Source organism: Ursus maritimus, unplaced genomic scaffold, assembly GCF_017311325.1.
Source record: "Ursus maritimus isolate PB19 unplaced genomic scaffold, ASM1731132v1 scaffold_18, whole genome shotgun sequence".
Classification (NCBI taxonomy): domain Eukaryota; kingdom Metazoa; phylum Chordata; class Mammalia; order Carnivora; family Ursidae; genus Ursus; species Ursus maritimus.
The window spans coordinates 39,065,190-39,089,433 of record NW_024424230.1 but is presented as its reverse complement, the minus strand read 5'-3'; the positions used below and the strand labels follow the sequence as shown (position 1 = coordinate 39,089,433).

Below are 24,244 nucleotides of genomic sequence, written 5' to 3'. Positions count from 1 at the left end.
ACTTTTCTATTTGTAGGTCCTTTCCTTCCCCCTATGTTTGGACTTGCCAGGGACCAATCCCCATCCATACCAAACCCCTAATTTTCACCTCACCCTCAGGCCAGTGCAGGGCAGTATGACCTATGAGATCTGTGGTATCAATGCTGAAAACAGTAAAAGGGAAGAAAGGGAAATCAAGCGCTGCATTTGGGCTTACTCTTCTTCTCCTAGAGTACTGCCTGCATTCTCAGCCCTATTCCACCATCAAAAAAAGTCAGTGGCCACCCTGGTGCAGGATATTGATAGTGGGGAGGCTGTGCATGTGCTAGAACACGAGGTATATGGAAACTCTGTATTCTCCATTCAATTTCGCTATGAAGCTAAAACTGCTCTAAAAAATAAAGTCTATTAAAAAAAAATACAAAAAACCCCCACAACACCCAGATCCCTTCTTCCACCGCAATACCTCCAGACTCCTCTACCCTGGTATAGGCCTTGCCTCAGCCTATAGGATTTATAACCAGTGGTTCAAAACTTCAGGTGAAAATAGATTTGTAGGAGGCTGTAGCAAGAAGAGTATCTACGGTGCACAGGAGGAAATGTGAGCAAATTTTTTCACATAAATATAATCGGACAAGATGATTAGTTTCCATAACAATATTAAAAGCAGTCCATCATAGTGATTAAGAACTCAACTTTCAGAGTCAGGCTTTCTTTAAATCCTAACCCACCACATGTTAACTGGGTTATCCTAAACAACTTTTTAACTTGTCTATGCTTCAATTTCCTCATCTGAGCATGTAAATTCATGCCTACTTCACAGAGTTATTTTCTAAGAATTTAGACGAGCTACTGTTAGATGAGACAGTAAATGTAAAGCACTAAGTACCACACCTGCCATATACATAACTACACAGTTAGGCACTCAAGAACTGATGAGAGCGGCAGGTACCACATACGCTATTTCAAGTACGGCATGGATCATCATACACAAATAAGAGGAGACTTGGAAAACTGGCTCTGGGTACCTACCCATAAAAAGTCAACACTTTTTTCTCATGGGAGGATCTTTATACCAAGCTTTTAAGCTCAGGCCTGCCTACATTTTAAATAAAGTTACATCAAATGTCTTCCTAAATCCTAGGTGTCTTCTCTGTTGACATCTAAATTTTTAATTAACAAACATAAGACAATCTTTTAGAAATAGTATATATGGTATAAATATGTGCACTTGTATTGTAAGAATAAATACATATACAGGAAGTATACATGCAAATTCCATTATAATGACTGCCCACAATAAAAGAAAGAAAGGTAGGAAAGGGGACTTCAAATGTATAATGTGTGATTTCTTGTTAAAGGAAAGGAAAAAATATAATGTAAATATGAGAAGAAGATTAATATTAGTTGGTTTTGCGTAGTGGGAAGGTAGGTGATAGGAAATTCACTTCTCTGAATTCTTCATTGTTTTCTAATTTAAACAAACACACACAAGCCTCTCTCCCTAATTAAACTTCCCACCTAGTCTATGAAATAGAGAAAATGAAAAATATGAAAATACTGTGTTGTTTTTCTGATATTTTAAGAACATAATGTTTAAGTATTCTCCCTAAAGTTGGTCTATAATTGTCAAATAAGTAGCCATGTGTGTATTAAACATCTCTCGAAATTTTAAATTTGCTAATTATCTTTTAGTATTCCTAAGTGTTGACACACAAAAAAGACATTCTAGGGATACCTGCCTGGCTCAGTATGTAGAGCACCTGACTTTTGTCTGGGGAGTGGGGGTTGTGAGTTAGAGCCACACACTTAAAGTAAAGGTTACTTTAAAAAAAACCACACACACACACATTCTAGTTTTGCCCTATGTTCAGAGGTAGTTTATTAGGTAATCCTACTAATTTACTAGGTAATCCTACTAATAAATCCAGAAATGAGTTCAGATGTGGCAGCCAGCTTCTGAAATAGTCCCCAGTGATGCCATATTTTGTGTTATATATACTCTTGTGTAGTCCCTTCCCACCTCCCAGGGTTGGCATATGTGACCAACAGAACACAGCAAAAGCAAGGATATATTACTTCTGAAATAACCTTACAAGAATATAGCTCCTATCTCGGGTTCTCTCTTTCATCACTCCCTTTGAGAGAATCTAACTGACTCCCCATGGGGACACTCAGGGAGCCTGTGGAGAGGCCTACATGGCACAAAAGAGAAGTCTCAGGACAACATCTAGTGAGGAAATGAGACTTGCCAACAACCACATGAGTGAGCTTGATCCTCCAGCCCCTGATGACTATAGTCTCTGGCGACAGTTCCACTGCAACCGTAAGAGAGACACTGAGCCAGAACCACTCAGCTAAGCCACTCCCAGATTCCTGAGAAACTGAGAGATAAATGCTTTATTTTTTCTTCCCAAGGAGCTAAATTTTGGAGTAATCTGTTATCCAACAATAGGTAAGTAAAACACAGGAATATCATAAAACTAATAAAGAGGAAGATAAGAACTAAGAATGATTAAGAGAAATGGTCTTTAAAAATCACACACAAAAAATTCAAAAGCTTGGCTTCATTAAGAGTACAACGTCACAAAGCAGACTTTATATATCACATAACATCTCAATTTCAAAATGAAATTCAGCTCTACCACTGTCTTACTTTTATAGGTTACCACATAAATACAATTTCTTGAATACTGTTATTACGAAGTAACATTTCCCAGTATGTGCAGTTCCATGGAATACTCTTTCTTCAAGCTAGTTAAGAGTTGTTTTAGAAAAATCAATTCCAGGTTCAAATAAATTTGAGAAATATAGGATCAAGGTTTTTAAAGGTCTCTTTACACTAGATCTTCCCAGAACCTTTAATGTGCTAAATGACACTGTAATTCTCCCAAATACATCTATCTGAAGGAAACTTACTTGATCACAAAATTCATTTTCTGAGAACATATAACACATTGGGTGTTCTATGGAATATATTTTGAAAAATGAAATAATGATATCTTTTATGTTTTTACCTAGAACAAGAAATTTTACTGTATAAAGCAAATCTCAATTGCTGGAAAAAAATAACTTGCACAAAAATGACACAAACAACATATATATCTAAATTTTGAAAACTTGACTTGAATTTATCCAGTCTGGTACTTGACGTAGTTATGACTGATTAAATATTTTTTTGATGAAATACTTTTAAAAGAAACCTAGAGGCAGTAAGTACCCTTCAAAGGTCCTTCAGAAATTATTCAAGATTTACATAAAAATTACATCCTGTTCTTTTTAAACCCTTAAATAAATTTAATCCATTTAAAAATAATAATATATACCTTTTCAAAGTAAAAACCAAATTCTTCCAAAAGTTGGTGTTTAAGTGAAATTTTCTTAAGTCTTATAAATGTCTAAATGTGTTGAAACACTGCTTAGAATTACTGAAGAACTATCAGTATGACAGCAAAAACAGTGAGGTTTGGTTAAGTAATACCACCACCACTACTCTTTGAAATGGATGGCCAGTGGAAATTTCTCAAGCAGTATTAAGATTACAAACTTTGTGTTGAAATGATGAATATATATTAAGTCTCAAACATATATCTAGCATAATGATCATAAAAATATATATAATCACCATTACTTAATATAAAGAAATACCTGTCGGGTTTAAAAAAATGTATCCAAGGAATCTAGAATGGCTCCCCACTGCCTAATACATCAAGTCTAAACTCTATTTTTAAGGCTCTATACAAGCATGGTATTCAAATTTGTTTTCTCAACCCTCCCTCAGTACAGCTTTAAACCATGTTTTCTCTACTGACATCTAAAAAAAAAAAAAAAGTCCCCTGGAAATAACTCAACAGTGTACATTGATACCTCAGTAGTCAAAGCAAGTTTTGACCTCAAATACCCACAGGCCAGAAATGGAGTCCAACCATTTTTTTTAACATTCTTTTCTCCTTCTAAGGAAATTTTAGCTGTTTTGGTTAGTTGTATTCTTAAATTATGTGCCTGAAGTTATATTCTCATGCCTCACTGCCTAAAGATAAGCTACCTTCAAGGAATCCCCACACTTGACACCAGAAAAAAAAAAAAAAAGTAGCCTTTTCTGGATGGCAAAGAACCCCCAAATTTATTTACCAGCAAAAAAATTAAACCACAGAAAAATTAAATTCTTTTCACTGAATTTCTAATGCCACCACCAGTCTATACCCTTATCACCTTAAACTTTGAAATGGTTTTCAACTCCTATTTACCCTTATAAACCAAACAATTCTAATCTCTCCAATTTGATCCTTGCTCAAGAATCTATGACTGCTGCACACTTAACCATTAGATATGAAACCCAAAATCCCTTTCCTAGAATTCAAGACCTTCCCTTACCTAGGCACCTTCCCTTACTATCCTGTACTATGAAAGGGACAGGTTCCTCACTGTTCCTCAATCATTTTATACCTTTTGCCCATGCAATTCTAACCTCATCCCCCTGCTCAATAGGGAATGCTGGCACTTTTCCTTTCCACCAACTCTCTACTTAACCATGAAAGTTCAATTCATTATATTTCTTCCCGATATCTTCTGCAGTTTACAGAAGAAAATCAGAATATTGAAGTGAGCCCCTACTGACTGCACCATTCAATGCAGAAGGCAGAAGCCAGATGTGGCCATTGGGCAATTGAAATGTCTAGTCCAAACTAAATTATATATCATAGAAATGTCTAAATGCACACCAAAGTTCAAAGACTTGGCAACAGAAAAAGAATGTAAAATACAAAGACGTTTTATACTGACTACATGTTGAAATGTTAACGTTTTGGAAATATTATAACAATTTGGAAATATTAAAACTAATTTCACCTGTTTTTTTACTTTTTTTAATAATGTGACTACTAAATAATTTAAAATTGTGTATGTGACTCCCATTATATTTCTACTGGATAGCACTGCTCTCTAGTGTGAATACACAATCCGACTGCCAAGAGATAAGATGATTTAAGAACACCTTGAGTCACACTGCCTGTTTTTAAATCTTTCCCACATGGAAGACTGGGGACAAGTTAACATCTCCATGCCTCAATGTCCTCAAATTTAAAATGGCGATAAGTTAGCTACCTCATAGGATTCAATGAGAACTAAAAGAGAAAAGCTAAATACAGCAGGTATCAGGTATTAGCATTATTATTCTTTATTAAAGCAGGAAAGGGCATACACATCAAAGTCAAACATATTCTCACATTTTCTTAAAAGACTTTAAGAATGTAGGGCACTTTGTTGTTCTTGTTGATTTACTATAACACTGGAAGAGCTGAGATTGATAGCTAGGGTACAAGAAATCCAAGAGTTCCCAGGCTTTTTTTGGACAGCTCCTGCTCTCCTTTAAATAATAAAGTGAACTTATGGAGCTTTTCTCCCAAAGAATACACACCTGTGGCATGTAAATACATACATTTATGGCACAGCACTATTTGTGGAGAAATCATCATAACCAAATAAACATCATAGTTCGCTTGACACAGCCTTCTTAAAGAACCCTTCATTTTATACAGACCTTAACAAAGAACTTCACCTATACTTTATGTTCTGTTCACAAAGGCAGATATATTATTGGTTAAATACTCGGGAGTTTTATTATGCTTATTTCTCCCTAATAAAAAATCTAAAGGTAGAGAAAACAGGTAGCTCTTAAATAAAAGACACATTTCTCCTGTTAATTAAACTTTTATCTGAAAAACTAAATTTTAGGACTATTCCATGTCTATAAAGCTATTCAACTCCAACTATTTAGATTAATTACAACGTGTCCTTACTTCCGCGTCCATCAAGCAAAAGGCTATTACAAGTTATTATTTTCGTAACATTTTTTTCGGAAGAGGTTAAATAAAATATTATATACCTTCTGTTTATATTTTCAAAGAAAATACATAACATAACCAAACAGAAGCTTAGAAAGAGACAGCAGGCCCCATTACCCGAAGAATGTAATATTCAAGACAACTTTGAAAGTCCAGTTTAACACCCAGAGGAAAATGATTCGTCTTCTTTACTAAGACCTCAGCAGTTTAAGAGGCAGCATCTTCCTACCCTTACCCACCTTGCAACTTCCTAATTCCCTCCCTATGGCGGTTGAAAACCGTCTCAACGCCCTTCTCTGGGGCTCATGTTTTTCTTTACACGGATTACCGAGCAGCCCGGCTTGTCCCGGGAAGGAAAGTGCCCAGAGAAACTGGAGGTCAGGACCGCGCTGTCTTGACAACCTCACTCATGGCCCCTCCCCCAGCCGCAACCGGAGACACCGCGGAGCCCCAGCCCCAGACGCCACTCTACCGGCTCCAAGATGTAAACATCGCCCTTTTCTTCCCTGCCCGCTCCCAACTTCTTCTCCCGGCCCGGCTTCGAGGGAGCACAGTGAAAAAGGGAGGAGACCACATACCCTCCGAAGTGAGGCGAGAGAAGGGCTTAAGCAACTCCGCGAAGCTAAGGTGATTGAGACGAGTGAGTCGCTCGGCTTCGTCGCTGCAGAGAGCGGCGACACAGGGAACGAAGGAGTCCGGGATTAGCTCCTGCACTGATTGTACACACTGGGCCATCGCCGCGGCACAAGCAGCGGCGGCGCCCGCCCTCCGGCCCACTCTCAGAGGCCGATCCTGCGGCTGCAGCAGCTACTGCCGCCGCCCGCCGGCCTAGCCCGGCCGGGCGGGGCCCCGCACTGAAGCCTTGAGACCAATACAAGGAACAGACGCCGCTGCCTCGGCTCCCGGGCACACAGCACCGACCCCTCCCCGGCACCGCCGCTCCTCAAGGCTCGCCTCGGCGTCCTCGCATTCCACCCAGATAGGTGGAGACGCCGACAATCGCCAGTTAATCCTCCCGACGGCAAAACCTTGGTCACTGCCCGACCGGAACCGCCATATTGAGGCCGAACCCTGACCCACCGGCAGTACCCGTCCCGGCAGGCCCCGCGCTCGCCCCTCACGTGACGGAATTAAAGGAGGCGATGGGGGCGGGAGGAAAGAGCCGAGGAGAGGGAAGTGAAGAGCGACGGAGGCCGGTGGGAAGGCTGGCGCCGGAAATGGAGCGATGGGCGGACCCCTACGGGGAGTGGAGGGGCGGGGCTACCAGCGTGGTGGGCGGAGCCAAACCGGAGACGCGCGACTTTAGGCCTAGTTCTCAGGCGGGCCTTTGTCAAAGGCGGGAGAGGTGCTAGGGGCGAGCGTAGAGGTCAGCGTTCGAGATCCGTGCTGTCCCAGTGTTGAAGGCGCTCGCTCGCCTTACGCGCGAGCCTTCTCCAAAGGCTCTCCCTAAAAACAATAGGTAAATAATGTGACTGTTCCCTCTGCTTCCAGAGCTCCCAGAACAGCAAGGGGCACCTGCTCGTGAAGAGTGGTTCCCGTGGCGCCGGCCTGAACAGACCTGGTATCGCTTGAACACAGCCATGCTTTTAGAAACGGACTACCACACGAACGTGGACTCAACCAGTGAGCAGAAATGTGTGCTCTTGTGGGTGCTGCAGTTAACACGTGTGTAAGGGAAAACTTGAGCTACTGCGTTTTTGTTGGTTGCAGGGAGAGTGTGCTTGCAAACGTCTGAGTCTTTCGTCCGCAGCCGCGTCCTTTATTTCACTATGCTGGGAGGTTTTCTTCGTAGCCATGGAGGTGCGGGAAGCCAGTAATTCCTTACCAAATGGAGTCCTAAGTTGGCTTTCGTTCTTAGCGTTCCTTTTTATAGATTGTTCCTTTACCTAAGTAGAAGGGAATGAAAGGGATTCTACTACCCTGTCACGGAATTGCTTGAATCCCTTCTGAATTGTTTGCCAAAAATATAAAGCAAGGAAAAATACAACCCTCTATCGCGGTTTTATGGTACCTTGATTTAAAGGAGGCTTCCCCAACACGAGTATCTCAAATTGTCGGATTGTTGAGCGCCTTGAGGTTTTTGCCATAGTAAGAATTTATGACAGGCACGAGGTATGCCTTCCTCCTGTAAATTGAGAGATGGTAGGTAGGAAAGGACAAAAGGACATAATGACTTGACAGCTTAGCCATGAATCACTTTAGAAAAGATAACGTGCAAGTTGGGGATCTGGAAATTCATTTTAAAACTGTTTGTGCCTGAGCACCTCTTGGAAATTCTTGTATCCCCAGGTGTACACATTACCTTTTGAATTCCTCGGATCTCAATCCCTTATGTGAGAATCCTGGACAAGTGAGTATGACTCAAGTTATGTATTTTTTTAGTTAAGAGGGCGCCACAGTGCAAGCATACTACTTTATTTAGCACTCAGCTCAAAGTAAAAGTTAAAAAGGTAACATTTTTTACACTAAAGTTAAAACTAGTTATATTAGCCTCTCTGAGAAGGACTTTCAAGAGTAATTTCGCCTAAATGAATTTTTGAGATAGTCACATTCCATAAAATTCACCCTTTAAATGTACATTTCAGTGGCTTCTAGTATATTTGAGGTGGCACAACCATTGCTTCTAATTCCAGGGCATTGTCATCACCCTAAATAGAAGCTTGGTACACCTTAGCAGTCACTCCCTACCCCTCACCCCTTCCAGCCCGTGGCAATCACTAATCTATTTTCTGTCTCTATAGATTTACTTATTCTGAACATTACACATAAATGGAATCATACAATATGTGACATTTTGTGTCTGTCTTCCTTCACTTAGCAGATTATGTTTTCCAGGTTCATCCATGTTGTAGTGTGTATCAATATTTCATTCCTTCTTATGGCTGACCCTAAATGGATTCTTGTCTTATGCATTGACTTTACAGTCTAGCACCACATTCACACCTAGTGTTTCCAGTGAGTAACTCACTATAAAAATCTATTTCTTTCCTAGTCTCTCCTGGTTTCCTAAGGTGTTCATCCTCTAAGGTGTTTTCCTCATCTAAAGGTTAATGCTGAGTCACTGCCACATCTGCTTTCCAGGCTGCAGGAATGGAGAAAAGAGAATGGAAAAGTGCATGATTAATGGTTTGGGATCAAATTGTATTAATGGCATTCAGTAATTTCACTCACATCCCACTGGCCTCAGGGAGTCTCATGATCATACGTATCTCTAACAGAGACTGCAAAACATAGTCTTCTCTTGTTTAAACAAAGAGGAGGAGAGGGAATATTATTTAAAAAGTTCAGGCCACACTTTATTAGGAGTGAGGTATCCTGCAGATTGTATTTGTATGGGGTCCAAGATACCACACATCTCTCATTTCTCTGATTCCTCTGGACACTGGCCCTTTATCATCACACATCCTCTGGACTATTCACTGTGTCCAGCAAAAATGAGATGCTATGATTGTCTAGGCTTTGGCCATTTACCCACCCTCAAAGTCAAGAAGATAGGGTCTATCACTAAAAGAGAGGCAACTTGTTAGACAAAATAGTAACAATAATACAAACAACTAAGGACCCTTTTCCAATATTAAATATGAGAACTAGCTTCCTTCTCTCCCCAAAATCAAAGAATGCCATAGAACTTCTGCTAAACCAATGGGCTTATATTTATATCTACACTGTGTTATCAAACATTCATTGATTGTTTTATTTTGTATATATGGTATTGCCAGTCTCTTCTGATGGCTGGCAAAGTCAAGTTTAAAGAACACAGACGCTGAAGTCAGAGAGGCCTGGATTTGAAAGTAGTGCTACCACATGTGAATAGAAACAGTATCACCATTACTGGATACTAGCTACCAAGTACAATGCTTGATGTTTACTACGTCTGCTTCTCACGCAAACCCTGAGAAGTCCATGCATCGCCAATTTTCAGATGTAGAAACTAAAGCACAGAACAGTTAATTAATTTGCCCAGAAATAATCAGTACTGGAGCCAGGAACAGAACCAGCACAGTTTAACCCTAGAGACTTGATCACTAGGTTGAATTGCTTTTCCATGTTTTCTTCCTTTAAAAGCACCTCCAGAAATTTTAGTTTGCAACAGTATACATAGTTTTAGCAAGAAATCTGTGGCTTTTGACAAGTCCCTTATCTTTTCTGAGCCTCACATTCTTTATCTGTAAGCTTAGAAAGTTGGGGCTAGAAGATTTCTTGTATTTGTTTCAGTGTGACGATCTGAGAATCTATTATTCTTTCCACTATTATTAAATTTCACTGTGTCAACAGTAGATGGTGCTATTGAGTATTGGCTTTAAAACCCAGTAAAAACCACTCTAATTACTGAGTGCATAGATATCACATAGGAGATACCTACCTGTATATCAGGGCACTGGAGGTCAGGGGATGCCCAGCATATTTATACATTAAAAGTTTTCTAAGCTCAAGATTTTACATTATGTTGCTTTAAAACCCTAGGGGGAGAAAACAACTTAAATATGTAATCCATATATTGGCCCACATTTTTTATCTTATTTACTGCACTGGATGTTTTAAGATTATTTACTAACATTCTAAAATTAACATGACATCCATTTCCTGATTATTTAAGGATGAATCGTAACTACAATTTTGTACTCCAAAGCCCGTAATTCTATTTTATACTTATAGGTATTTAAGCTCCATATAAGTCTTCTCTGATTAAATCTACAAGTAAAAATCTTTTATAAATATTTTTCTCCTTTATGCTTCTAAAATAAGAGATAATATTAATGCCTGACTTTTTTTTTTTACTATTTACTTTTAAATGATATATTAATGCTTCCAAAAACTGGATAAAAATGTAGCAAAAATCCATATTATACTCAATGGTGAAATATAAGAATCATTTACTTTAAAATCAGGATAAAACAAAGATGTCCATTATCACTATTGCTATTCAATACTTTTCTAGCTTTCTATAAGAGCAGCTAAAGAAGAAAAAAATAAGCAAAACTTATAGGATTTCAAAAGGAAGAAACAAGAGCCCCCTGGGTGGTGCAATCAGTTAAGCTTCTGACTCTTGATTTTGGCTCAGGTCATGATCTCAGGGTCATGAGGTCGAGCCCCATGTTGGGCTCTGAGCTCAGTGAGGAGTCTGCTAAAGTTTCTCTCTCCCTCTCTCTCTGCCCTTCCCTGCGTTAGCTCTCTCTCTCTCTTTAAAATAAATAAATCTTAAAACAAAAAAAGGAAGAAACAAAGTTGTACTCATTTTAAGGGTGCTTGGGTGGCTTAGTGGGTTAAGCGTCTCAGTTTGGCTCAGGTTGTAATCCCAGGGTCCTGGGATCAAGCCCTGCATCTTGGGCTCCCTGCTCAGCGGGGAGTCTGCTTCTCCCTCTCCTGCTGCCCCTCCCCCTGCTTGTGCTCCACCTCTTCTCAAATAAATAAATAAAATCTTTTTTAAAAAGTATACTCATTTGGGAATGATATAGTGAACTAAATATATAGGTACCTTCATCACATATATGTGGCTATTCGTCTCTTCATTTGCTCTCCCAGAAGTAGAAGGCAGAACTCATATTTTTATTTTTGTTTTTTTATTTTTTTTTAAAGATTTTATTTATTTATTTGACAGAGAGACAGCCAGTGAGAGAGGGAACACAGGCAGGGGGAGTGGGAGAGGAAGAAGCAGGCTCCCAGCGGAGGAGCCTGATGTGGGGCTCGCTCCCAGGACTCTGGGATCACGCCCTGAGCCGAAGGCAGACGCTTAATGACTGAGCCACCCAGGCGCCCCAGAACTCATATTTTTAGCTCTTAGACTTAAGGCATCATCATTTTACTTGGTTTTGGTCAGCCAGACATATACTTGCAAGAATCCTATCTGAAAGTGTATTGTGTGAGAAAACATGTTTTTGGAGAACTTTAATTTGTTCTCTTATTGGTAGTAGCAGAGGCACCATAAAGATGTCAGTTCTATCAAAATTAATCTACAGGTTCAGTGCAATTTCAATCAAAATACCCACAGAGATTTTATGGAATTTGACAAACTAATCCTAAAATCCATATTTAAGAGCAAAGGTCTAAGAGTAGTTAGATAATTTTGAAGGCAAATACCAAGGGATTTATTGTACCAGCAAGTCAGACATACTAAGGTTATATAACACAATTATTAAAAGACAGGCATAGATGAGTAGGCCAATGTAGTAGAATAGAGAGCTTCAGGATAGACCAACTTGAAACATGAGCAAAGCAATGCAGAAAGGTTGAATTATTCAATAAATGGTGCTTTAATAATTGGTTATCTCTTTGGAAAAAAACCCAATTCATGGGGCATCTGTGTGGCTCAGTCGTTAAGCGTCTGCCTTCAGCTCAGGGCGTGATCCCGGCATTCTGGGTTGAGCCCCACATCAGGCTCCTCTGCTGGGAGCCTGCTTCTTCCTCTCCCACTCCCCCTGCTTGTGTTCCCTCTTTCACTGGCTGTCTCTATCTCTCTTTTAAAAAATAAATAACATCTTTAAAAAAAAAAAAAACCAATTCATTCAAAAAATCCAATCAGGTAAAGATGCAAATAATAATAGCAAATGCTCACTTAATGCTTATATGCCTGCTATAGTTTTAGGCATTTTACATACATCAACTCTTTTATTCCTCCTAACAACTCTATGTAATAGGTACAGTTAATATCATCTCATTTTATAAATGAGGAAACTGAAGCAAGAGAGGTTAGTTAAATTGTCTCAGAGCCCTAAGTGGAAGAACTGTGATTTGAACTTAGGTAATCTGCCTTTTGAATCTGTTTTAATATGCTATACACTGATATGCTATACTGCCTTCCTTTCACACATCTTTTTTTTAAAGATTTTATTTGTTTAATTAGAAGAGAGCAGGGGGAAGGGCAGAAGGAAAGGGAGAGAGAGAATCTCAAGCAAACTCCACACCAAGCATGGAGCCCCATCGGGGCTTTATCTCAGGACTCCGAGATCATGACCTGAGCCGAAATCAAGAGTTGAATGCTTAACTGACTGAGTCATCCAAATGCCCCTAGGAGGGACAGATTTCTTAAACAAGATTCCAAAAGTGCATATCCTAAAAAGAAATATTGATAATTGAGTTTAAGATCTTCTTTTCATCAAAAGACCACAAAGATAGCAAAAATACAAGCTACAAATATGAAAGATACATATCTATACTAAAGAACTATGATTAATAAGAAAAAAAGGAAACAATACAATGGAAAAATAGACAAGTGACAGTCATTTCACAAAAGAGGAAACTTGAACTGTCAATAAACATTTAAATATTCTCGAAGTTAAAAAAAAAATGGGCAAAGGATACAAATAGTTGGTTCTCCAAAGAAAGATAATAAATAGGCAGTAAGCACACGAAAAGATGTTCAACATCATTAATCACCTGGGAAATGAAAATCAAAGCCATACTAAAACACCACCTCACACCCACTAGGATGGCTACAATCAAAGAACAAAGAATAACAAGTGAGAAAAGCACGTGGAGATATTCGAGCCTTCCTGTACTGCTAGTGGGAAGGTTAAAGCGGTGCTGTGGTCTGGAAAACAGCTCCTTAAACATAGTTTCTCAGCTACTAAACATAGAATTACCATATGATGCAGCACTTTTACTCTTAGGAGAAATGAAAATATATGTCCACATTAAAACTTGTATATCAAATTCATAATGGTATTATTTGCAATAGCCAAAAAGTGGAAACAATCCTAATGTTCATCAACTGATGAATGAAAAAGTATATACCATGCAACAGAATATTTTTATTAATATTACTGATACATATTACAACATGGATGAACATTGAAAATATGCTAAGTGGAAGAAGCCAGTCATAAAGGACCACATATGATTCCATTTATATGAAATATCCAGAATAGGTACATCTATAAAGATAGAAAATAGGGTAGGGTTGGGGGGCAGAGAGGGTAGGAGGAGTGGAAGAGTTGGAAAATTATGGCTAAGGACTGCCAGGCTTCTTTTGGGGTGATAAAAATATTCTAAAATAATTGTGATATGATGCATAACTCTGACTGTGCTAAAAAGCCATTGTATGTTATGTGAATTATGTTTCAATACACTTGTTACTTAAAAAAGTACAATTGCAATAATTTGCAATTAAAAAAAGATTAGAGATGAGGAAAAGCATTACAATTTGTGTTGTAAAGTTTGGTGAAAAAACCATAAATGGAAAGAAATTCTAGTCATGGTTCTTCTACTGTCTAGTTGTAAGATCTTGGAATACTAGTCACTTAACCTTTATGATCTCAAGAATCATCTCTTACAGATTAAGGATTGTATGAATGCTAGTAACTCATGATTCTAAACAATGGTTCTTAACTTTTAGGATCACAAATCTCTTTGAGAAGCTGATAAACATCAGGGGCATTCTGGTGTAAATCAGGAACAAAGCACTGTTAATTACTATTAATATTTAATATTCTGAAAATTTGGGCAAATGAAATAAAAATAAATAGTGTAAATATTGGGAAAGAAAAAACAGGTTGTTATATACTCAGAAAATCCAGACAAATTTACTGAAAAAAACTATGAGAATTAATAAAAGTATTCAAGAAAGGGTCCTAAATTCATAAAATCAATAACAATGAACAAGAATAACCTAATTAGAAAATATGTTTTTCTTAAAAAATATATCACATTCAAATCCATACTCCTGAATTAGAAGGTTATCTCAATCAATGAAAATTTCAGTTATTTTTCAAATATTTGGGATTTTTGGGATCTGTTTCTATTATTGATTCATAATTTAATACCATTGTGGTCAGAACATACTTTGTATGAATGAATAACTTTAAATTATTGAGAGTTGGTTTAAGGCTCAGAATATGGTCTGTCTTGGTAAATGTTCTGTGCATACTTGAAAAAAATTATGTGTCCTGCTCTTGTTGGGAGGATGCTCTCTAAATGTTAACTAGGTAACATTGATTGGTCTAGTTCTTCCAGTCTTCTATATCTTTGCCTTGTATTCTTTTATCTATCTGTTACATTTATCTGTTACCTTATTATTATCTGTTTATTCTAAGGGCTGCTGTAACAAAAAATTGTCACAAACTGAGTGACTTCAAGCAACAGAAATTTATTTCCTCACAGCTTTGGAGTCTAGAAGTCCAAAATCAAGGTGTCAGCAGGGCCATAGTCCCTTGGAAGGCTTAAGGAAGAATACTCTTCCTCTTCCCTTTTCTAACTTACATTGGATACTGACGATCCTTGGCATTCCTGGGCTTGTGGCAACTCTAGTCTCTGACTCTATTGTCACTTGGATTGCTTCCCTATGTCTCTGTGTCTTCAAATCTCTTTCTCCTTATAAAGGCACCACTCATTGAATTTAGCGCCCACTGTAATCCGGTATGACCTCATCTAACTTGATTACATCTGCAAAGATCCCATTTTCAAATAAGGTCACATTTATAAGAATAAAGGTTAGGAATTCAACATACCTCTTTCATGGATGCATTTGAACCCACAATGCTATCCTTCTATCTATTCTTATATCCTTACATCTATCCTCATAGAAGGATATGTCCTCCTTCTTCTTTTTTTTTTTTTAAAGATTTTATTTATTTATTTGACAGAGAGAGAGATAGCCAGTGAGAGAGGGAACACAAGCAGGGGGAGTGAGAGAGGAAGAAGCAGGCTTCCAGCGGAGGAGACTGATGTGGGGCTCGATCCCAGGACTCTGGGATCACGCCCTGAGCCGAAGGCAGACGCTTAACGACTGAGCCACCCAGGCACCCCAAGAATATGTCCTTCTGTATCTTTAAAGTGGATTTTTTGGTGTACGTCTATTAATTATTGAGAAAGAAATATGGAAATCTCTGACTATAATTGTGGATTAGTCTATTCCTCATTTCAGTTCTCCCAGTTTCTGCTTTATGTGATTTGAAGCTCTCTATTTGTTTTATTTGTGCATTAACATTTGGTATTGTAAGTCCTATTAATAAATAGGCTTTTTAGTTAAGAATGCACACTATCATTGCTCCTATTCAACATAATACTGAAGTTCCTAGTTAGCATAGTAAGGCAAGAAAGAAATATATGGTTTATGGATCAGAAAGAAAAGTAAAATAAGTCATTATTTGGCAGATGATATTACTTAGAAAGAAAATTTATTTTGTTATCATAGAAAAATTATTTACAACAGAAAAGAGTTCTACAGGTTTGCTAGATAAAAGATCAAAAAATCAATTGCACTTTTATATATCAGCAACAGAAAATAGACATTTAAAAAGATACATTTTTCAATAGCAATTAAGTATTTGACCCTATTGGAATATATATATATATTTATATATATGTATGTATTTATATGTATATATTTATATTTATATGTATCACATACATACAATTTTTAAAACATGGAAGTATTTTGTGAGGAAAACTACAAAACTTTATTGAAAAACTAATTTTTTTTGAAAAGCTAAATAATTTAAAAGAATACTTAAGTCAATAGATATACTTTGTTTATGGACTCAACACTGTGAAGATACAGTTCTTCCCAAATTAAGCTGTAAACTCAATTCTAAATATAAGAATATGAGGAATCACAAATCAGTAAATTTTACTACTTCAAAATTTAAAACTATTATTTAGCAAAAAATGTAATATTCAGAAAATAACATGACAGGAAGAAAGATTTATCATAAATATAACAAAAAGCAAATATGTTTTGGGACATCTGGGTGGTGCAGTCAGTTGAGTGTCGCACATTTGGCTTAGGTCATGATTGTATGAGTCATGGGATCAAGCCCCACATCAGGCTCCACTCTGAATGCGTAGTCTGCTTGGGTTTCTTTCTCCTTCTCCCTTTGCCCCTCCCCCCCAAACAAATAAATAAATCTTTTTAAAAAAGCAAATGTTTCTCATATACAATTTCTATAAAGTCTTTCTATGAGAAACATATTTGCTTTCTGTTATATTTACGACAAATCTTTTCTCCTATCTTTTTGTTCTTATGCATCTCTCAAATCAGTCTGACTTCTTTCCATTCTCAGTTATTGCCTCACTTTCCTGGTTCATTATACCTCACCTCAATTTTTCAATAGCCCATTAATTGCTCTTTCAGTCTCCAGTCTTGCCCAGCTTCAATTACATTCTCTAGAGTGAACTTTCTAAAATGAATATCTAAACGTATTATTCACTTCCATAAAAATTTTCAGTGACTCCTCATAGCCCAAATCCCTGTTATGACATATTAGGATATATTTGGACCTCACCTTTGTCCTCCCACCAGTCTCTCCCTCCTCAAATGCATTCTGCTCAAATTTCACCTTTTAGTGAGATAGAATTCTGACTTTCAAGTTTAGCCATAACGTGTACTTCTCCGTGTCTCATAGCATACTTTAATATAAAATCTATCTCATTGTAATTTAATCATTTGTTTTCTTATTTGTTTCCCCCTCAAATCTTTAGTTTTTTGAGAGCACTTACACAGTAGGCACTCATTTCATCACCCACGTAAGATAAATGAGAGAAGGTATAAAAAGAGAAATCATGGAAGTTTTACTTGGCAGCTCTGTAAATTATTGTCCCACTTTTGAAAAGTAATTTAGTGGCATGTATCAAGAGCTATGGAAGTGTTCATAGTTCTGCACAAATAGGTTTAGAATAAGGCCAACAATCCTTCTATAATCATATCGTGATTACTGAAAGTTTGAACCATATGGGCTGCTCTCCATGGTTCTGAATGGTACTTGACCATCAAGACACAAGTCTACCTCACTAATATCTCCTGTGTAATCTTTCCCCTGAGATATGAAGCAGAGTAGGAAAGAGGAGGTAATAAGAAAGAAATGTAAAAGACAGGTGAAGAGAGCTTATTACAAAGGCGTAATCACTTAGAGATTCAGGTAGAAAAAGATTTATTTTGAGATTATTTTCAAATAGTTTCAGCTGCAAAATTCCACTCTAAAGGAATCATTGTAAAGGAACCAATAGAGTGAAAAGACAACATATGAGATGGGAGAACATATTTGCAAACCATATATCTAATATATCCTACAACTCAACAGCAAAGAAACTAATAACTAATAAAATGGTCTAAGGACTTGAATAGACATTTCTGAAAATATATATGAATGATCAACAGTCATATGAAAAAATGCTGAATGTTACAAATCACCAGGGAAATGCAAATCAAAACCAAAATGAGATAACACCTCATACCTGTCAGGATGGCTGTTATCAGAAAAACAAAAGATAAGTGTCAGCAAGGATATGAAGAAGTTAGAACTCTGTGTACATTGCTGGTGGGAATGCAGAATGGTGCAGCTACAATGGAAGACAGTATGGAAGGTCCTCAAAAAATTAAAAACAGAATTACAATATGATCCAACAATCCCACTTCTGGGAAATTATACAAAAATATTAAAAATAGGATCTTGAAGAAATGTTAGTACACTAATGTCCCACATAGCTCTATTCACAGTAGCCAAGATGTGGAAATAAACTAAATGTCCATTGACTGATGAATGAATAAAGGAAATATGGTATATACATAGCGTGGAATATAATTCAGCCTTAAAAAGAAGAAAATTCTGCAACATGCAGCAACATGGATGAATCTTGAGGACATTTTGCTAAATGAAATAAGCCAACCACAGAAAGACAAATACTGCATGATTTCTCTTACGTGAGGTATCTAAAAATTCGTGGAAGCAAAGAGTGAAGTGGTGGTTGACAGGGGCTGAAGGGAGGAAAAAATGGGGAGTTACTAATAAATGTGCATAAAGTTTCGGCCAAGCAAGATGAATATGCCCTAGAGATCTGCTGCACATCTGGTCATCAATAATATATTGCATACTTAAACATTGTTAAGAGGACAGATCTTATGTTAAATATTCTTAAATAAAATTTAATTTAATCTAAAAATAAAATAAAAATGACGTTGTTTGCCTAATAATACAACCTCAAAATATACAAAGCTAGTATTTGAAGGACTAGGAAAAAACAGACAAATCTTTTTAATAATTGATAAAAACAAGTAGAAAAGGGTCAATAAGGTTATTTAATATTTGAAGAAGGCAATTAACAAAATTGACCTAATCATTACATAAAATATAGTCCAACAACTGTAGGATACACATTCTTTTAAAATACACATGGAAAAATTATTCAAATAAATCATATGCTAGGTCAGAAATCAAGAAATCAAATATTGGGTGCCTGGGCGCTCATTTGGTTAAGCGTCTGCCTTCAGCTCAGGTCATGATCCCAGGATACTGGGATGGAGCCCTGCATCAGGCACCCTACTCAGCGGGAACCTACTTCTCCTCTCCTCTTCCTCCTCTCTGTCTCTCTCTCTCTCTGTCAAATAAATAAATAAATAAAATCTTAAAAAAAAAGAAATCAGATATCAAAGATTACAATCATAGAGAGTATGTTTTCTGACTACAAAGAAATTAAGCTAGAAATAAATAACAGTTAACTGGTGAATCCACAAATGCATACTTCTTATTTATTTTTTAAGATTTTATTTATTTATTCATGAGAGAGAAAGTGTGAGAGGCAGAGGCAGAGGCGAAGCAGGCTCCCCTGGGAGCAGAGAGCCCGACGCGGGACTCCATCTCAGGACCCCAGGATTATGACTTGAGCCGAAGGCAGACGCTTAACCAACTGAGCCACCCAGGCACCCAATACATTCGAATATTTAGATGAAACTAACAAATCCCTTACAAAATGGAAACCAAAAGAAACAGAATATATGTATAATATTATACTATTCAAGAAATTGTATCTCTAATTAAAAAAAAATCTCACAGAGCAAACTCCAGTCCCAAGTGGCATTATTAGTAAATTCTATCAAACATGTTAGAAAAAAATGTATCCTAAACTCTTCGAGATAAGTGAGAGAGAACACTTCCCAACTCATTTTACCTAACCACCGTAACGTTGGTATCAAAACCTGACAGTCAATTGCAAAAACAAGGAAATTTCTGGTTTATTCATAAACATAGGTGCAAAAATTATAAATAAAATTTTAACAGATTAAATTCATATAGTTATAGGTGTTGACACAATGACCAAGGTGGGCTTTTTCTAAGGAACATAAAGTTCATTTAACATTTGTAAAACCAATCATTGTAATCTACCACAATAGCAAAGGAGAGAACTTATTTTTAAATACAGGTATAAAAAAAGTATGATATTGATTCAAATGTAGACAAATGGATCAGTGGATTAGAGCACAGATTTGAAAAACAGACGTCAAAAGTCTATGTCATACTTAAATGTCTAAGAGAAAAAAAAACTTTTTTAAATATAGCATGGGAGAATATGCCCAAGACTTTAGGATATGCAGATTTCCTAAACATAACACAAGACATATAATGAAAGAGATTGCTAAATTGTACTTGACTAAAGTTAAAATTTCTATTCAACAAATATACTATGAAAAGAGTGAAAATGCAAATCATAGAATAGGAGATGATATTCACAATATAGATATATGACCAAAAAACCTTTGTATCCAGAGTGTAGTTGGAACTTCTACAAATCAGTAAGAAAGACCAACAATGCAATTTTTAAATAGGCAAATGATTTGAACTGGTACTTCACAAAAGAGGACATTCAAATGCCTAATAAAACAAATGAAAGGGTGCTCCACATCACTTGTCACACAACATGATGGCTAACATTATGCTATTGCCAATTCTTGGGTGTTCACAATAATGTGGAGTAACTGGAACTCTCATTTCCTGCTGTGGGAGTTTAAGTTGATTCAGCCCCATTGGCTGTAGCTCTTTTACACTTAGAATTCTGCAAACTAAATAAATCCACTACTGGCCTGCTTATCTGGACCAGAACCCTCTCAAAAACACTATGTCTCATTTATCTAATAAAGCCTAACACAGTCTTACAGACCCAGCAATTCCATTCAAATACATATTTAACAGATAGGCATATATGCTCCAAAAGATTTGTACAAGAAAGTTCATAGGAATTTATTGATAGTAGCTCTAGACTGGAAAGACTGAAAATGACTATTGACAGTAGAATGGATAAATTGATAGAATGATATGATACGATAGAATACTGTATGATAGGATACTATACAAAAGGAATGAACTAATACTATATGTACAAAGACATGCTATATGATCCCATGTTTATGAAATAAGAAAATAGGCAAATTAACTACAATGACAGATGTCAGAAAAGTGGTAAACTTTGGTGAAGAGATATTGACTAGAAACGGGCATGAGATAGGCTTCTGGATGTTGGTAATGTTCTTGATCTTGATGTAGGGAGTGGTTGCATAGATGTATTCATTTATAAGAGTTCAGTGATCTATAAATTTAAACTTATATGTTTTCCTTGATATTTTATAATTTTATTTTTTTAAACTTACCCCCCAAAACATACATCAAGGTGACGTAAGTTTTTTCCAAGGTGTTCCCTACAAGTTTTATAGTTTTTAGCTTTTCTGCTTACATATATGATCCATTTCAAGTTAATTTTGTAAATGGTTCAAGACAGAGTCAACATTAATTTTTTTTCATAAGGATAGCAAGTTATTACAGCATCAATTGTAAGAGTACTTCCCTTTCCTACTGAATTGCCTTGGCAACTATGTAGAAAATCAATTTGCCATATATCTGACATTCTAATTCTGGATTCTTTATTCTGCTGCATTGATCTATGTCCATCCTTATACCAGTACCTTACCATCTCAATTACTCTAACTTTATAGTAAGTCTTGAAATCAGGTTGCTTAAGTCCTCCAGTTTTGTCCTTTTTGTTTTAAAATTACTTTGTTTCATAGTACCTATCAATAAATGTTCCTTGAATGAACATTTAAAAAATTTTACTTTGGCTGTTATAAAGTCATATTTTAGAATCAGCTCATTAATTTCTGCAAAAAAATAACGCCACGAGCATGATGATTGGGATCACGTTGCATCTCTCAGTCAATCTGGGGAGAACTAAGAGCTTAACAATATTGAGTGTTCTAATCCGTGAATATAGTGTATTTTGCCATTTATTTAGGTCTTTAATTTCTCTCAGTAATGTTCTATATTTTCCAGTGAGGAAGTCTTGCACATCTTTGTTAAATTTATTCCTAGTTGTTTAATGTTTTGTAGTAATATTGTGAATGGAATCTTTTCAATATCCAATTGTTTGCTACTAGCATATAAAAATATAATTGACTTTTGTACATTGACCTTTTACCTTATGACCTTGATAAACTCCTTTATTTCTAGCAGGTGTTCTTTAGCGTTTTAGAAGTAAATAATCATATCATCAACAAACAAAGAATTATTCGTTTCCTGATTTTCATGCTTTATATATATTTTTTCCCCTTATTGCAAGGACTAAGACTTCCATCACAAAGTTGAATAGAAGTAATGAAGAAGAGTGTCCTTTACTTGGTCCTAACTTTTAGAAGGAAAACATTCAATATTTAACCATTGATTGTGTTCATGATTGAGACTGGTCTCACACTTTTTTCTGCGTCTACCGAAATGATGTTATTTTTATTCTCTATTCAGTTAATATGGTGAGTTATAGTGATTATCAAGTGTTACACCAATTCTGCATTCCAAGGTAGAACTCTACTTGATCATGATATATTATCCTTTTTATATATCGTTGGTTTTTATTGACTAATTAAGAATTTTTGAGTATGTGTTCATGAAGGATATTAGTCTTTAATTTTATTTATTTTTTATATTTGTCTGGTTTGTGGTTATGCTGGCTACATAAAACAAATTGGTAACTGTTCTTTCCTCCTCTATTTCTAAAAGAGTTTATGTAAGATTGGTGTTATTTCTTTCTTAAATACTATTGAAACTGGGGCTTTCTTCATGGAAAGGTTTTTTGATGAAAAAGTCAATTTCTTTAATAGATACAGTAGTTCTCCCTTATCTTTGGTTTTGCTTTCCACAGTTTCAGTTACCTGCAGTCCATTGCAGTCTGGTATCAGATGATCCTAATTCTGACATATGGGCAGAAGGTCAGTAGTCGCCCAATGTTATGTCACAATGCTTACATCACTCATCTCACTTCATCTCATCACATAGGCATTTTATCATCTCACATCATAATAAGAAGGGTGAATACAATATAGTAAGACATTTTGAGAAAGAGAGAAACCACATTCACATAACTTTTATTACAGTATTAGTAATTGTTCTATTTTATTAACTCTTGTGGTTAATATCTTACTATGCCTAATGAATTAAACTTTATCATAGGTGTGTATGTATAGAAAAAACATAAGATATATAGAGTTTGGTATATCCTATCCTCAGTTTCAGGCATCCCCTGTGTGTTTTGGAACATATGCCCTGCAGATGCGGGGGGAGCTACTGTATGGCAGTATTCAAGTATTATTTCATCCTTTTCAATTTTGGTGAGTTATATTTTTCTAGGAACTTTTCCATTTTATATACTGCATCAAATGTAGTGGTAAAATGTTTTAATAATATCTTTTTATTGTTACTTTAGTATCTATAGGATCTATGGCAATAATTCCTGTATCATTCTTATTATTGGTGGTAATGTGTTATTTCCTTTTTTTCCCCTTGATTACTTTTCTAAGGCTTGACTAATTATGCTAATCTTTTTAGCATTACTAGTGAATAATGTAAAATCAGCTCTCACCTTTATTAACTTTCTCTGTTGTTTGAGGTTTCCTATTACATTGATTTCTGCTCTTTGCTTTATTTCCTTCCTTCTACACTTTCAGGGTTTGCTTTGCTCTTCTGTTTTTAAGCTTGTTAAGGTGGAATCTTAGATCATTGATCTTAGACCTTTCTTCTATTTATTTATTTATTTGTTTATTTTTTAAAGATTTTATTTATTTATTTGACAGAGATAGAGACAGCCAGCGAGAGAGGGAACACAAGCAGGGGGAGTGGGAGAGGAAGAAGCAGGCTCATAGCGGAGGAGCCTGATGTGGGGCTTGATCCCATAACGCCGGGATCATGCCCTGAGCCGAAGGCAGGCGCTTAACTGCTGTGCCACCCAGGCGCCCCTATTTATTTATTTTTTTAAGTAAACGCTATGCCCAACGTGGGGCTCGAACTTACCACCTGGAGATCAAGAGTCTCACACTCTACCAACTAAGCCAACCAGGTGCCCCAGACCTTTCTTCTATTTAATATAAGAATTTAAAGCTATAGGGGTGCCTGGGTAGCTCAGTCGTTTGAGTGTCCAACTCTTGATTTTGGGTGGAGTCGTGATCTCAGGGTTCTGAGATTGAGCCCCACATCAAGCCTGGCATTGGGGCTCCCTGCTCAATGGTGAGTCTGTTGTAGAGTCTTTCTTTCTCTCTTCTCCCTCTGTCCTTCCCCCTGCTGTGCTCTCTCTCTCTCTCTCTCTCTCTCAAAAAATAAGTAAAACTGAAAGAAAGAAAGAAAGAAAGAAAGAAAGAAAGAAAGAAAGAAAAAGAAAGAAAGGAAGACAGAAAGAATTTA

The 24,244-nt window shown here is 36.6% G+C and overlaps 1 protein-coding gene across 1 annotated transcript in view; it reads right to left on the bottom strand.

Moving 5' to 3' along the window:
• TRAPPC8 (trafficking protein particle complex subunit 8) overlaps positions 1–7,013 on the bottom strand; it is an 85,847-nt gene extending 78,834 nt beyond the window's left edge. The window contains exon 1 of the mRNA XM_008691010.2: positions 6,401–7,013. Within this exon, the coding sequence (XP_008689232.1) occupies positions 6,401–6,557 (157 nt within the window). The 5' untranslated portion in view covers positions 6,558–7,013. The remainder of the gene's footprint in view (positions 1–6,400) is intronic.
• Between the last annotated feature and the right edge of the window lie 17,231 nt (positions 7,014–24,244).